This window comes from Hemicordylus capensis, chromosome 4, assembly GCF_027244095.1.
Source record: "Hemicordylus capensis ecotype Gifberg chromosome 4, rHemCap1.1.pri, whole genome shotgun sequence".
Classification (NCBI taxonomy): Eukaryota; Metazoa; Chordata; class Lepidosauria; order Squamata; family Cordylidae; genus Hemicordylus; species Hemicordylus capensis.
Window position 1 is genome coordinate 80,484,178 of NC_069660.1, and position 13,776 is coordinate 80,497,953.

At 48.3% G+C, this 13,776-nt stretch overlaps 1 protein-coding gene across 1 annotated transcript; it reads left to right on the forward strand.

Moving 5' to 3' along the window:
• Positions 1-12,066: 12,066 nt before the first annotated feature.
• Positions 12,067-12,875, forward strand: UBL4B (ubiquitin like 4B). The gene has a single exon (XM_053249011.1). It carries the CDS (start codon positions 12,116-12,118, stop codon positions 12,719-12,721), a length of 606 nt encoding a protein of 201 aa, XP_053104986.1. The 5' UTR covers positions 12,067-12,115; the 3' UTR covers positions 12,722-12,875.
• Positions 12,876-13,776: the final 901 nt, after the last annotated feature.

Below are 13,776 nucleotides of genomic sequence, written 5' to 3' on the forward strand. Positions count from 1 at the left end.
CCTCCTTGTTCCAGCTGTGAGCTTAGTGGGAAAGGGAAGCGGTTACTCTGCGGTCGCAGCTCTCCCTTGTCTAGCCCAACTTTCTGCGCTGGCCCTTCACCATGGCCACGTAGGCAGGCAGTGGAGAGAGAGAGAGAGGCTTCTGCTCTCTCTCAGAGGATTCCACCGCCACTGCTGTTTGCCAGCAGGAGTGGACATTGGCAGTCTTGGCCATGGCCAAAAGACATAAGAGTTCCCGCTCCCTAGCCGCGAAGGGCAAACAGGCAAAAAAAGCGGCCACGCTTAGCGTAGGGGGTGGAGGCGAGGGACATTGCCCGATGCCGGCTCTCTCCTGGCACAGAGCTCCAAGTCAACTGACCCAGCTTCCCCAGGAGCCTCTGAGGGCACTCAAACAACCCGGGTGAGTGTGGGCGGCCTCTATTTCTGCAGCCATTTCATTTCATGAGCCAATCGGAGGGAAGGTGGTTTGGAGGAGAAGGAGGAGATCCCTGAACACTTTGTAGCATTTCTCAGATAGATGGTGTGGGAGGAGCTTGCAAAGGACCAGTCCGCTTCTCCTGCTCCCATCAAACCTTCTGTTCCTGCCAGTTCTGAGGGTGGGACGCAAACTTCTCCAGCGCCCCAGGCTAACAAGGGGAAAAGTTCCAAGCTCTCACAGCAGCCACGTGATTTGTCACCCCAGGGGCCAATGATTCCTGAGCTGCCAAAACTTAATGCCCCTGACAAGGAGTCAGACTCAAAGGAATCTGTGTCTGACAGGGAGGAAGGGGAACTTTCTGAGGAGACGGCTGAGTTCTTGGTTGCTGCAATCAAGGCCGTCTCGATGGGTTATCTCTGTCACATGCTCCTGGGCAGGACTATGCTAATTAGCTAATAAGAAGCCTTTAGAGCCCGATGGGGATGACCCCGCCCAGTTCTTTCAGTCCTGCATCGCTCCTGGAATGTTTCCTATCGATCTATACTTTATCTACTATCTGATCGTAGTTTCCACCTTATACTAACTCTAATACTTCAGTGCTTCTCCACTTCCTCCTTCAATTCTAGTCATTCAATCTATTCACCTTAAAAAAAAAAAGTTTACTCTTTTTCCCTCTCTGTCCTCCCCCCCCCCCCCCGCTCCCCTGTGTATGGAGTGTGCAGGAACTGTGAGAAGTATCTGTCCCCTCACGAGGCAGCCAAAAGCTAATTTCCCAAAGGGATCTAGGGCGCCAGCCTCACCTTTGCCCCCGCTGATTAAGCCTGCAGTGGCTGCCGAAGAGCCAGCTGCAAGGGCTACCCCCATGAGCTTCCTGCCCTTGGGCTACGAAGCATGGGCCAGGCTGAGCGATTTACCACCACCACCCGGAAGAGTAATGCACAGCACAGCCGCGGCTCTGCTGCATGCTGAAAAGAGGGCTGAAGAAAGTGCCTTTGAGCCCCTTAACCCCCGTATTAAAGCAGGCTTGGCAAGACCTATCGCAAAACCGCCTCCCTCTCAATCGGAAATCAAGCTTTTGGGTGGAGGAGGAACAGCGATGGCGGCAAGGAGCAGAATGGAGGGAAGCCAAAATGGCCACAATGAGAAGCCTGCCAGAAATCAGAGCACCATCTTAGATCGCAGCGGAGAACTGGCTATCGAGCCTTTGGTGAGCTCTGCCCATGGCGGGCGGGGGGGGGGGAGAGTTTGGGAGTGGTTCTCTCTACCAAGACTGCATCCAATGTGCCCCCATGTGTAACCCTGGAATGGCAAGCATGGCTGCAAAATACTATTTTGAATACTGTAAAGCAATTGAGACCCCATAAAAAGCAGAAAAGGGCTAAAAAATGTCACCATGTATCTGCTTCCTCATTAGATGAATGTTCATCATCCCCCACAGCTCCCCAGAGAGAAAAAATATATAAAAGCACTCTAAAGAGGTGGAGTCAACCTCTAAATCTATAAGAGGTCACCCAAGACGTCACCTTACAAAAGTTAAAGGGGAAGATCACATAGCATAAACTCAGAAGGTGCACTCTTTGGTGATGTCTACTGCTGACTCGGGAGATCCCACTCCCACTAATGTGAGACCCCTTGGGTTGCATAAGAAGTCAGCATCCCAAACTGAACCACTGGTTGATTTGACAGACCCAGTGAACATAGGGGGAAATACTCAAGACCATGATATGGTCCCCGATAAGGAGAGTGGTCAGGGGCAGAAGACCTCAAGCCCTCTCAGTTCTCACAAAGGTTGTTTGTACCTGAGAACTTTAATCCGAAAGTTTGACGAAAGTAATCACTGCAATTGGGTTACAGTCTTAAATTGGTCTCTGAACCCTTCCAATCGTGTAAGGGGGACATGGTTTTCCCAAAAGCAAAGCCTAAAGATGCATTATTATCTCTGCTGGACTGTTTTATTGATTCCATTAAACAGGAGTGGGCACTCCCGGCGGTACATAGAAAACCAATGACGGTGGCCACACGTTTCTACTCCTTCCAATAGGAATCAGTGGATCTTCTCAAAACACCCAATACCGATTGCCCCCGTGGCACAACTGGTCTCGGGATCCTTGATACCACGGGATGGAGAGGCATCTTTAAAAGACCTATTGGAAAAGAAAGTGGAATTAGCAATGTGGAGAGTACATGATAATTCATCTCTAGCTACCCGTTTATCAGCAGCAGCATCTATGGCGGTTAGAGCCAGCTTATTGTGGCTGGATGATTTGCTTAACGAAATTCCAACAGACCCAGTGCGTCTCTGCCAACAACTAGTGAAACTCCAGAAGGCATAGACATTTGTAGCCGATGTCACATTGGATTCGATAAGGTTTTCAGCAAGAGCCTCAGCGGCCACGGTCATAAACAGATGCCATCTCTGGCTTCAAAGTTGTCAGGCAGATGCTACATCAAAGTCAAACCTCAGAGCGGTTCCCTATGATGATGCTAAACTATTTGGAGAGCTAGCACTTAAGGATGTGCTTGTGGAATCAAAAGACAGGAGAAAAACCATGCCTTCAGCTCCAAAGAAGTCAGAAAGACCAAACTTTAAGAGAAATTTTCAACCTTTTTGAACTTTTTGTCCCTTCTATAGAGGCTGCAATAGAGATTTCAAACCCCAACACGGCAACTGGTCCTGCCAATGCTACACTCCCAGGACTACGGGAAATAGGCAAGCCTTCAACCAGCAGAAGCAACCACCCAAGCAGCAGTTCTGAAACTTCTGACCAGGACACAACAGCACTTGGGGATCGTCTGTCAAACTATTTTCACACCTGGGAACAGATTACATCGAACAGGTGGGTGCTAGACATCATTCAATCAGGCCACAAAATAGACTTGAACGGCTCTCCCCGCCCAAGGTTTCTCCCCACTCCCCATTTTCTCTCTATTTCAAAACACATAGGCTTAAAAAATGCTATCCCAAACCTTCTAGCAATCGGAGCGGTAGAGTGGGTTCCTCCAAACCAGGCGGGGAGGGGTGTTTATTCTGTTCTGTTCACCGCCCCCGCAAAAGATGGCTCCAAAAGAGCTGTTTTACATTTGAAATTCCTCAACAAGTGGGTACGCCATTGCAAGTTCCATATGGAATCTCTATGCTCCATAACAGAGGCCCTTCATCACGGGGACCATATACTTAAAGGAGGCCTACCTCCACATACCTATCCACATCAAAAGTTGAGTGTTGTTGAGGTTCAAGTACATGGGGGTCAGTTACCAGTACAAGGCACTGCCATTCGGCCTGTAATTGGCCCCCAGGATATTCACCAAGGTTCTAGCCCCAGTGGTGGCACACTTTTGTCTGCAAGGCATCTGGGCCTTTGCCTATTTAGATGACTTTCTCATACAATCAACATCACTCCACACAGCAGTTTGAGCTGGTGACCACCCTGTCTACGCTGAGGGAACATGGGTTCCTGATAAACAAGAAGAAAAGTCACCATGTTCCATCCCACAGTCTATTACACCTGGGAGTCATCATAGATACATTAAAAGAATAAATTATTTCTACCAGCAGACAGGGTTCAGACCCTAAACTCGGAAATAACTTGGGCTCTGTCAGCACAAGCAGTACCTCTTCTCTCATTGGCACGTCTCCTCGGCCTGATGATTTCCACCCTGGACTCAGTACCATGGGCGAGGTTCCATCTCAGGGAACTCCAGTAATTTCTCCTCTCCCACCAGTCAGACATCGCATTGAAGTGAAACCTCTTACTGAAACTCACACATCAAGTTCGTCAGTCATTGTGCTGGTGGAGCGTTCCACACAACCTGACTGGGGGAAAGAGATTTCTCGAGTTCCCCAAAACCATTGTGACAACAGATGCCAGCACAAGAGGCTGGGGGGCTCACTCCCTTCAGTTCTCAGTTCAGGGGAAGTGGTCAACGGAAGAGAGAAAACACTCCACAAATTGGCTGGAGCTAAGAGCCATTCGGTTGGCGCTGTACAACCTACAACACCAAGTAGAAGGCAAAGACATCCTGATAAAGACTGACAATACAACTTCAAAGACACATGTAAACAGGCAGGGGGGCACCAAATCCAAGTCCCTCTACAAGGAATCGGTGCTCCTGATGACCTGGTTGGAACTCCACCTACAGTCACTGATGGCACACCACGTAAAAGGGGACCTGAACTCCCTAGGCAATTGGCTCAGCAGAGAGGATCTTCTCCCGGGAGAATGGGCTCTCAATCAAGGGTTTTTTGATCAACTGGCCTGCAAATGGGAGTGTCCAGTTCTTGACTTGTTCACGACACCCCTCAATGCGAAACTGCCATGACTAGGTTCCCATGCTTAAATGCGGAGGATACAGATAGGTTATCTATCAGCACAGTGGCCGCCGGGCGTCCTGTGTGCTTTCCCACCAATACCTCTCATGGGTCGGGTCTTACGACGCATCAGGACACTTCGTGCAGAAGTGGTGATGGTGGCTCCCTATTGGCCAAGATGTCCTTGGTTTGCGGAGCTAATTCAACTCAGCATATCAGTACCATGGCACCTTCCGGACATGCCGGATCTCTTGATGCAGGGTCCGGTGTTACATCCCAATCCAACGTGGTTTCAGCTAGCAGCATGGAGAGTGAGTGGCAGCTACTGAACAGCCAGGGCGTATCAAATAAGGTAGCTTCCACCATACTCGCCTCAAATAGGCCCTCCACCAACAGGGTGTATCAATATATCTGGAGGGCCTTCCTCCGATGGTCCTTTAGCCACAATATCGCTAGGGGGCAGGCTAACATTAATCACCTATTGCAATTCCTACAGGATGGTTCTAGACAAGAAACTAAGGCCAAACACATTCGAGACAAGTGGCTTCTTTAATCGGACTTATACCGGGAGTAACTGGTAGACTTACGATTGGACACTCACTCCTAAAGCATTTTCTAAGGGGAGCCACGTTACTATCGCCACCAATAGTTCACTGTTTTCCATCCTGGAATCTAAATACAGTCTTAATAGCACTCCAGCATCTGTCTTTTGAACGTATCAGCTCAATAACCTTAAGGGTTCTGTCTTTCAAACTGGCATTCCTTATTGCTATCACTTCTGCTAGATGTGTTTCAGAACTGAGGGCTCTAACAATTCACAGGTCATATTGCGTTTTTACAGAGGATTCAGTTCGTCTTATCCCGGACCCCTTCGTATGCCCAAAGGTGCTTTCACAGTTTCTTACCTCTCAGGACGTGTTTTTACCATCTTTTTGTCCACATCCTAGTCACCTCCAGGTTAAAGAAGCCACTTGTCTCTAACGTGTTTGGCCTTAGTCCCTTGTCTAGACCATCCTGTAGGAATTGAATAGGTGATTAATGTTAGCCTGCCCCCTAGCAATATTGTGGCATAAATTGGATGTGAGGCATTGCTTGAAAAAATACATGACGAGATCAGCATCTTTTTGCAAAACAGATTCACTGTTTGTATCCTATCTCCCGGCAACGATGGGAGAAGCCGTTTCCTCCATGACTATTGCAAGATGGATATGCCTGTATATATCTGGCATATAAAGTACAGAACATATGTCCTCCACTGAGTGCAACAGCACATTCTACTAGAGCGTCCGCAGCATCAGCGGCATTTGCTACCAATGGCCCAGACTCAGAGATCTGTAAGGCAGTGGTCTGGAAGAACCCGTCAACTTTCATTAGACAGGCTTCTTATTAGCTAATTAGCATAGTTTTGCCCACGAGCACATGATGGGGATAACCCATCATGATGGCCTTGACTACAGCAACCAGAAGAAGCCTTCACGATACGTGACCAATACTCTGTTCTCCCAAAATGTTTCCCATCACTTGTTTGTGTTAAGTGATTTCCCTGTGCTCCTTCACAAGGTTAGAAAGATTCTTAAGCTTGAGGGTGCTCTCCCCTCAGCACCCAAAGAGATTGAAGGGGACCCTGAGGTTCTTTCCCTGTGTCAGTTGAAGGAAGTGGTGGTTCCTTGTCCTCAATTGTTTCTGAACACCATTCAGGCTGAGTGGGACAAGCCTGCTGAGGGGAAAGGTCGAACCCCCCCACCCATGCACGCCTGTGCGAAGTTGTTACATGGTACCTAAGGTGGTTATGGACAAGTTGAAAATTCCATTGGTTGACACAGAGGTCGATGCTCTGGTAATGGGTGCTATTTTTCCCAAAGATGGGGAGAATTCTCTTTAAAAAACCAGGAGAATAAAAAGTGTGATGCGGCCCTTCATCGTTCACACGAGGCTACAGCTCCTTCCATGCATGCGTCAATGGCTAACTCCATATTTTTGTGGGCCTCCAAGCTATGGGTCAGCTGCTGCCCATGGTGCCTCCAGATTCTCCCAAGTTCAGGCAGGGGTTAAATAAGCTAGGGAAGGCTACATCTTTCATGGCTGACTCCTCACTGGATGCTACCCAGCTTTCTGCCCGGGCCTTAGTGTCTGATATCATGGTCTGGAGGATATTATGGCTGAAAAATTGGAAGGTGGATTCCAAATCCCGATTGAATTTGGCCAACTCTACATTTAAGGATGGAAAGCTGTTTGGGGAAGCTCTAGAGCCTTTTCTCGTGGAAATGAAGGATAAAAAGAAGGCTATGCCTGCTGCTTCCTTCAAGGAGGATCGCAGGCCTGCCAAGCCAGCCATACTACTGTTCAAGACCCTAGGTCTTCCTTCCATTTCTGGGGCCAACCCAGGCAGGATCGCTTTTCTTGGGCCAAGCCCGGGGCTTCCTTTTGAGACAACAACAAAGGCAACCAGTCGGGCCCCAGCAAACCTGGTTTCCGCCAAAATAACCAATGACTTATCCCTAGCCATAAGGAGATGATTACAGGGGTTTGGAGAGGTGTGGAAGTGCAGTCTGCAGATCTCTGGATCCAGCAGACCATTTCTCAGGGTTACTCCCTGAAGCTGACGCCAGATTTGGCTTTTTTAAAGCCAAATTTTGGGTTATGGCCCATTTGACTCACAAGTATACCCCTGAGGATCTGGCCACCCCAACCCCCGCGCAGATTCTTGCCTTCCCCCAGATCAGGAAAGAAGGGCAAGCACAAGGCCATGCTGTCTGCCATTCAGCACCTATTACAAATCCAGGTGATTGAGTGAGCCAGTTCTCTTGTCAGAGCTTTGGCAAGGGGTGTATTCACTGTTGTTTCTTGTTTCAAAGAAAAGTGGGGAATGGAGAGCCATCCTGGATTTGAAATTTGTGACTCACTTCCTCAGGAAATGGGGGTTTCGGATGGAAACACTTCACTCCATCTTAATGGCAGTGCAGGAAGGGGACCTCCTCACTTCAATCAACCGGAAGGAGGCTTACCTGCATGTCTCGATTCATCGCCAAGAGGAGATACCTCAGGTTCTTTTACAATGGGTCCCACTTTCAGTACTGGGCCCTCCCCTTTGATCTCTCGACTGCCCCACAAGTGTTCACCAAGATTATGGTGGTACTCGTGGCATACTTGAGGACCAAGGGGGTTCATTTGCATCTTTATTTGGACAATGTTCTCATCAGGTCACTATCCACCCAGAAGACCCAGAGGGATGTCCAGGACACCCTGTCCTGCCTACAGGAACACGGGCTCATTGTGAACTATCAAAAGAGTTCTCTGAGCCCCAAACTGAGAGTCTCCATCTCAGCTCTCTGATTGACACTGTCAAAGGAGACGTTTTCCTTCTTCTTCCTCGGAGGCTAAAGCTCGTTTGGTGTTGCCAGGCGCTACAGCGCCACCCGAGGGCATCAATTTTTCACCTAAGCCAGTTGCAAGGGACTATGATCTCCTCCATAGGTCTGACCTCCCTGAGCGAGGTTTCATTTCCGTGGTCTGCATTGAGCCCTTCTGCCTTGGCAGGACAAGATCGCTCAGTGATCCCAGCAAAAGCTGGCCCTCAGCAGGGAGGTGATTTCCTCCCTGAATTGGTGGATGTCGTCTGCTACCCTGCGGGGAGTCTGCTTCCTGCCAGTAGTTCAAATCCAAATAACCATGGATGCCAGCCTGTCAGAGTGGGGTGCTCTGTCTCTCTAGGCACAGGGAGTCTGGTTGGTCACCAAAAAGACCCACAGTATAAACTGGCTGGAGCTCAGAGCAATCTGGCTAGCACTGTAGCAGTTTCTTCTTCAGATGGTGGGCAAACATGTATTGGTCCAGACAGACAACGCAATGGCCAAAGCCATGTAAAAGTAGAGGGGCATGAGGTCACAGTTGTTGATGCTGTAAGCATCCCTGCTATTGTTCTGGGAGGAATCCAACCTGGCATCTCTGTTGGCAGAACAACTAAAAGAGGAGTTAAATTCAGTGGCTGACTGGCTAAGTCGGGCTCAGGTAGACCCAGCAGAAGCTCTCGGGCTTTTCTGATCATCATGATGGAATTCGGTCTTCCATCATGGATCTCTTTGTGTCCCCGGCAAACACAAAGCTCCCTCGATTTCTATCCTGGTTCCATGCTCAGGGGGCGGAAGATGTGGACGCTCTCACGGTCCCATGGCCAAGCAGCCTGCTGTATGCATTTCTTCCAATAGCCATTATTCCCCAGATGATATGCAGGCGCTGTCCCTTTCAAGAAGACATGGTTCTGGTGGCGCAACACTGGCCTCACTGGCCATGGTTCTCAGACCTGGTGGAGCTGCCCTACGTCCCCCGTCCCCCCACCCCCCATGAGGCTAGGGGCAGACCCTCATCTTCTCAGTCAGGGGCTTGTCTCCACCTGGATCTGGGGTGGATGAATCTTTATGCTTGGAGGTTGAGTGGAGCACTTTAGAAGCTAGTGGCTATTCCTAAGGGGTCCTGGATACCATCATGGCCTCAAACAGGCTTTCCACCAATCAGGTATATCAGGCGACTTGGAAGACCTTTGTTCAGTGGTGCGAGTCACAGGAGTTCTTATCTCTAGCTACTTCTGTGCCTCAGGTTCTGGCATTTTTGCAGTCAGGATTGGACAAGGGGCTTCACCCCAACACCTTGAAGAGGCAGGTCGCAGCTATCGCATCCGTGCTGAGTTTGGAGGGCAGTCAGAGGTTTGCAGATCATGCTCATGTCAAGAGCTTCTTGAAGGGTGCTACTAATCTCAATCCGCTCATGGTCCACAGGTTCCCCACATGGGACCTTAATTTGGTTCTCATGGCGTTAACAAAGGATCCCTTTGAACTTCTTGGCTTAGTTCCTTTGCGGTTGCTATCTTATAAGGTTTTATTTTTGGTAGCCATAACCTCAGCACGAAGGGTTTCTGAACTAGGAGCCTTTTTGTGTGTAAGGAGCTTTGTCTCCCCCTCCACCCCGATTATATGCTCTTGAGGACTGACCCTACCTTTGTCCTCAAAATAAAATTTTACTTTCATAGGGTTCAGGAACTCATGCTTTCATCATTTTGCTCCAATCCATCTTCTATTAAGGAAAAGAAATGGCACTCTTTAGACGTGCATAGAGCCGTCAAGATCTATTTGAGGTGCATAAAGTCTCTTAGATGCATTGAATCCCTTTTTGTGTCCTTTTGTGATTGTATGTTGGGGCGGAAGGTGTCCAACTTTTCCTTATCTAGGTGTATTTGCCAGTGTATCAACTTGGCTTATACTTCGCAGGGTCGGTCTCCTCCCTCAGGGGTTCTGGCCCGTTCCACCAGGAGTGCAGCTACCTCAGCAACTTTGGTCACATTGGCTCCTTTGGTTTATATCTGCAGGGTGGCTACTTGGTCCTAGATATTTACCTTTGTTAGAAATTACAAAATTCAGCCACTGGTATCTGCAGCTGCATCCTTTGGGAGATGGGTACTGCAGAGTGTGGTGCCTGTTAAAGGTTCCAGACTCTCTCCCACCCATAGGTCTAAGGGGCTCTGGCAAGTCCTGTCACTCAAGAGGAGATACTCCCACACTGAGGGAGAATGGTGCATTGGCACTTACTTGAAGGGTCATTCTCCTCAGTGTTAGGGAGTGTATCCTTCCCTCCCTCATTTGTCTGGTTCCAATTCTTTCGGTTCTGTCCTGTCGGGCAGTTTCCCTTCTGGGTGGTCTGTCTCCCTAGGGCTTGTGTTAGTTCTAGGGCAGATTCCTTGGGGTCTTCCCTATCCCTGGGATATGTGTTACATTTCACTGACAGTGCTGTTGCTGTAGGCTTTATCTGCATTTTATGCAAGTTTTTTTTCTTAAGAGTTACAATTGTCACACCAAAGTGGTTATTATTTCCCCCCCAGGGCTTTGAAGTCTGGAGCCTAAGGGGGTGGATCCTCCGACGGGGCTCCGTACCTGAAGGTTTATTGGCCCTGTCTCCGGGCAGGTGGGAGGATCAACCCATCTCCCTAACACTAAGGAGGATGACCCTTCAGGTAAGTGCCAATGCACCATTCCCCTTAAGAGATGGGGCTGCTCTGAGAAGAGCACCTGCATGCAGAAGGTTCCAGTTCCCTCCCTGGCATCTCCAGGATAAGACTGAGACTCTTGCCTGCAACCTCAAAGAAGCCTCTGCCAGGCTCTGCCTTGTCAACAATCTAGCTCTTGTAGACAAAAGCTAGATGGCCCATGGATTTGACTGTAGAAGGCAGCTCCCTATGTTCCTATGACCTTTACGAAGTTCTGTCCCTATGGCGTGTCTACTGCAGGGCCTTAACTAAAGAAGGGCCTCCCTTATTTCCTTCTGCAGTCCCATTTCCTTCTCTTTCTCTACAAACTCGGGTTTCAAGATAGGTTTCAGGCAGCAGTTTGGGTTCCTAATTACAGCATTCTCTCTGCAATTACATGCCTTGATTCTGTAATTAGACTTGCTTACACTCACTGTAATTGAGAGGAACGATTCTGTAGTAAACTTTCTTAAAACACCATTTTATGCTACTGACTTCTATTGTCCAAACTTAACATAAGTTCACAGTTTTACAGCTGAGGTTATGAAATATAATGAAACAGGAAAGGCAGTCTTTTGCTTGTTTGGGTCAGCACTGCAAGTCTGTGTTACCCCCTCAGCTATCCTGAACTCTTAAATGTAGAGTTCGGTAGAATGTAAATTGAAGATGAGATAGATTCTTCACTGTGACCTTTTAAAATATTAGATTACACAGTACAAATCATACCGATAGACTTGTACATTTAATACCCATTCAGTCCCTCTTTCCAGGTATATTTGCACTCCCTGCTTGCTATTAGAACCACTGCTAGGAATGCCTTTACCATTATAGGATAACACACCCTTGATGGTAGTTGACTAGAGTATTAAGTCAGCTTTAGTTACTACTGTATGCTATCTTGGGCAAAGCAGTAGTAGAAAGACGGTGCACTGTTGACTGATCTGGGAATCAGAATAACTACTTGTGACTTCTTTTATATCAATAGTTAATGTCCTTTTCAACAATCACATTTCTCAATACATTCTTACTCACTGTGATAAATGGGAATGACTATGCCCAGCATGAAATGTGGAAAGAGAGAAACCACTGCAAACAGATTTATCACAGTGAGAATGATAACATGCAGATAAATCATAAACAGTAGATAGCTAACAAAAAAAGTTCACAAGTAAGCTAGCCTTCCCTAAGATATAATCTTGTTCCACAGGTAAGGTTCATGGGTGCAGAAAGGAGTATTTCTCAGACATTGGCCCTAATAGAATTATGACATCAGTAAGAAATCAGCCAATCGCTTCCCATCTCCTTGTCCCTTCCATGGGTCTGGTTGCTTCCTCTCTGAGGCAGGGCTTGGCTTCCCAGCCCACTGAGCAAGGCGATGCTGCTCACAGTGAAGAGGCTGCTTGGGCAGCAGTGCCGCCTCCAGGTATCCGGTGAGGAGAGGATCTCTCTGGTGAAGAGCCTGGTGTCAGAAGAACTGAATGTCCCAGAGAGCCAGCAGACCCTGTTGTTCCAGGGCAGAGTACTGGAGGGGGAGCACAGGTTATCAGACTATCCCATTGGGCCAGAATCCATCCTCTATCTGGTCATTAAAAAACCTGAGCAAACTTGTCTTGAGGAACCCCCAAAGCCAGTCCGTGCCCAGCCTCACTCAGTATGGTATCGACTCTCCCAGGTCCTAGAGAAGCACTTCAGAACTTCTGATGCAGTAAGGGTTCTTGAGAGAGTGCTGAATGACTACTATAGAGGACTTGGCCTGCTCAGCCTGGAAAACATAGAAGAGTTGGCAAGATACATTCTGCACCCCACGGAAGCCGATGGTGAGCCAGGGACTAAAGGTGACCTCCCGCAGCAGGAGCAGCAGCCTAAGGCCCCAATGTCTGTAACAAAGAAGGAACAAGCGACCCAGACTGAGCCACAACAGTTCCTGGAAGGAAGGCACCGATGGAAGAACTCTGAAGAGAAGACTTCTAGAAAGGTCTGAACCTGGATCTTCAGAATAAAAAGTGAAGATGCAAGAAGCATAGAAAGAGGGGTGCCTTTGTACCTAGGGGGAGGTGTGAGTAAATAGCAGAGGAATCAACATATTGTACAGAAAAGGCCAGTGCTTCAGCTGGGATAAAAAAAATAGTGTTGCACCAGTGTTTATGGGTGAATAATTTTGGCATGAAAGGGGTCCAGGGGAGCAGGCAAAGCAGCCCTTGCTCATCTAAAAGCATATCTTTTTCATCTGTTTACTGATCCTTCTTCCCAATGACTATGGGGTCCTAGGCACTTAGAGGTCATCTGTCCACTGCAATGATATGATGGCCTCATGTAGCCACCCTGAGCTGGTCATTTGACAACATCACTGAGGCCAAGTGCAGACCTTGCATTGACCTGGCCCTGGATGGAGAGGGGAAGCGAGAATGGGCCCACTAGTGGGGCAACTGATTAGTGCTCCCTCCTTGTGTTGCCATGCTTTGCTGGCAGTTTCATTTCCTGCCAGCACAGCAAGATAAGAGGGCATCATCTTGGTTGTCTTGGGAACAGGTTGATGCATTGCAACCCCCTAAAAATTCACCCCAGAGCAAGCACTTTTGGGGAAGTGCAAAGACGTTTGTGAAAATCAGCCCCTCATCCCATTTCAGTTTTGCTGTAAAGAAAAATGATATAGTGATACTCGACTGTAAATATGCACAGTTCTGCTAGACTAAGTCTCCACCCTCCTTCCCCTTTCATATCAAACCGCATATAGCAGAGCACATGCTTTGCACATGAGGTCCTTCCATCTCTACAGGTAAATCTATTCTGAGAGTGATCAGGCTTGATGGCACAGGACTAGATGGATCATTGCTGTGGGCTCTTTCTGTCTTAAATCTAACAGATATTTTATGAACATGAGAAGAGCCTTGCTCGATCCACCCAACCCATCTAGTCTAGTACTGTTTCTCAGTCAGGAGACCCAATCTGGAAATCCCACAAGCAGGGCATGTCCTCAGCAACAGGTATTTCCTATTTACCAGCATACTGCCTCTGAATCTGGAGGTTCAGTTCCAT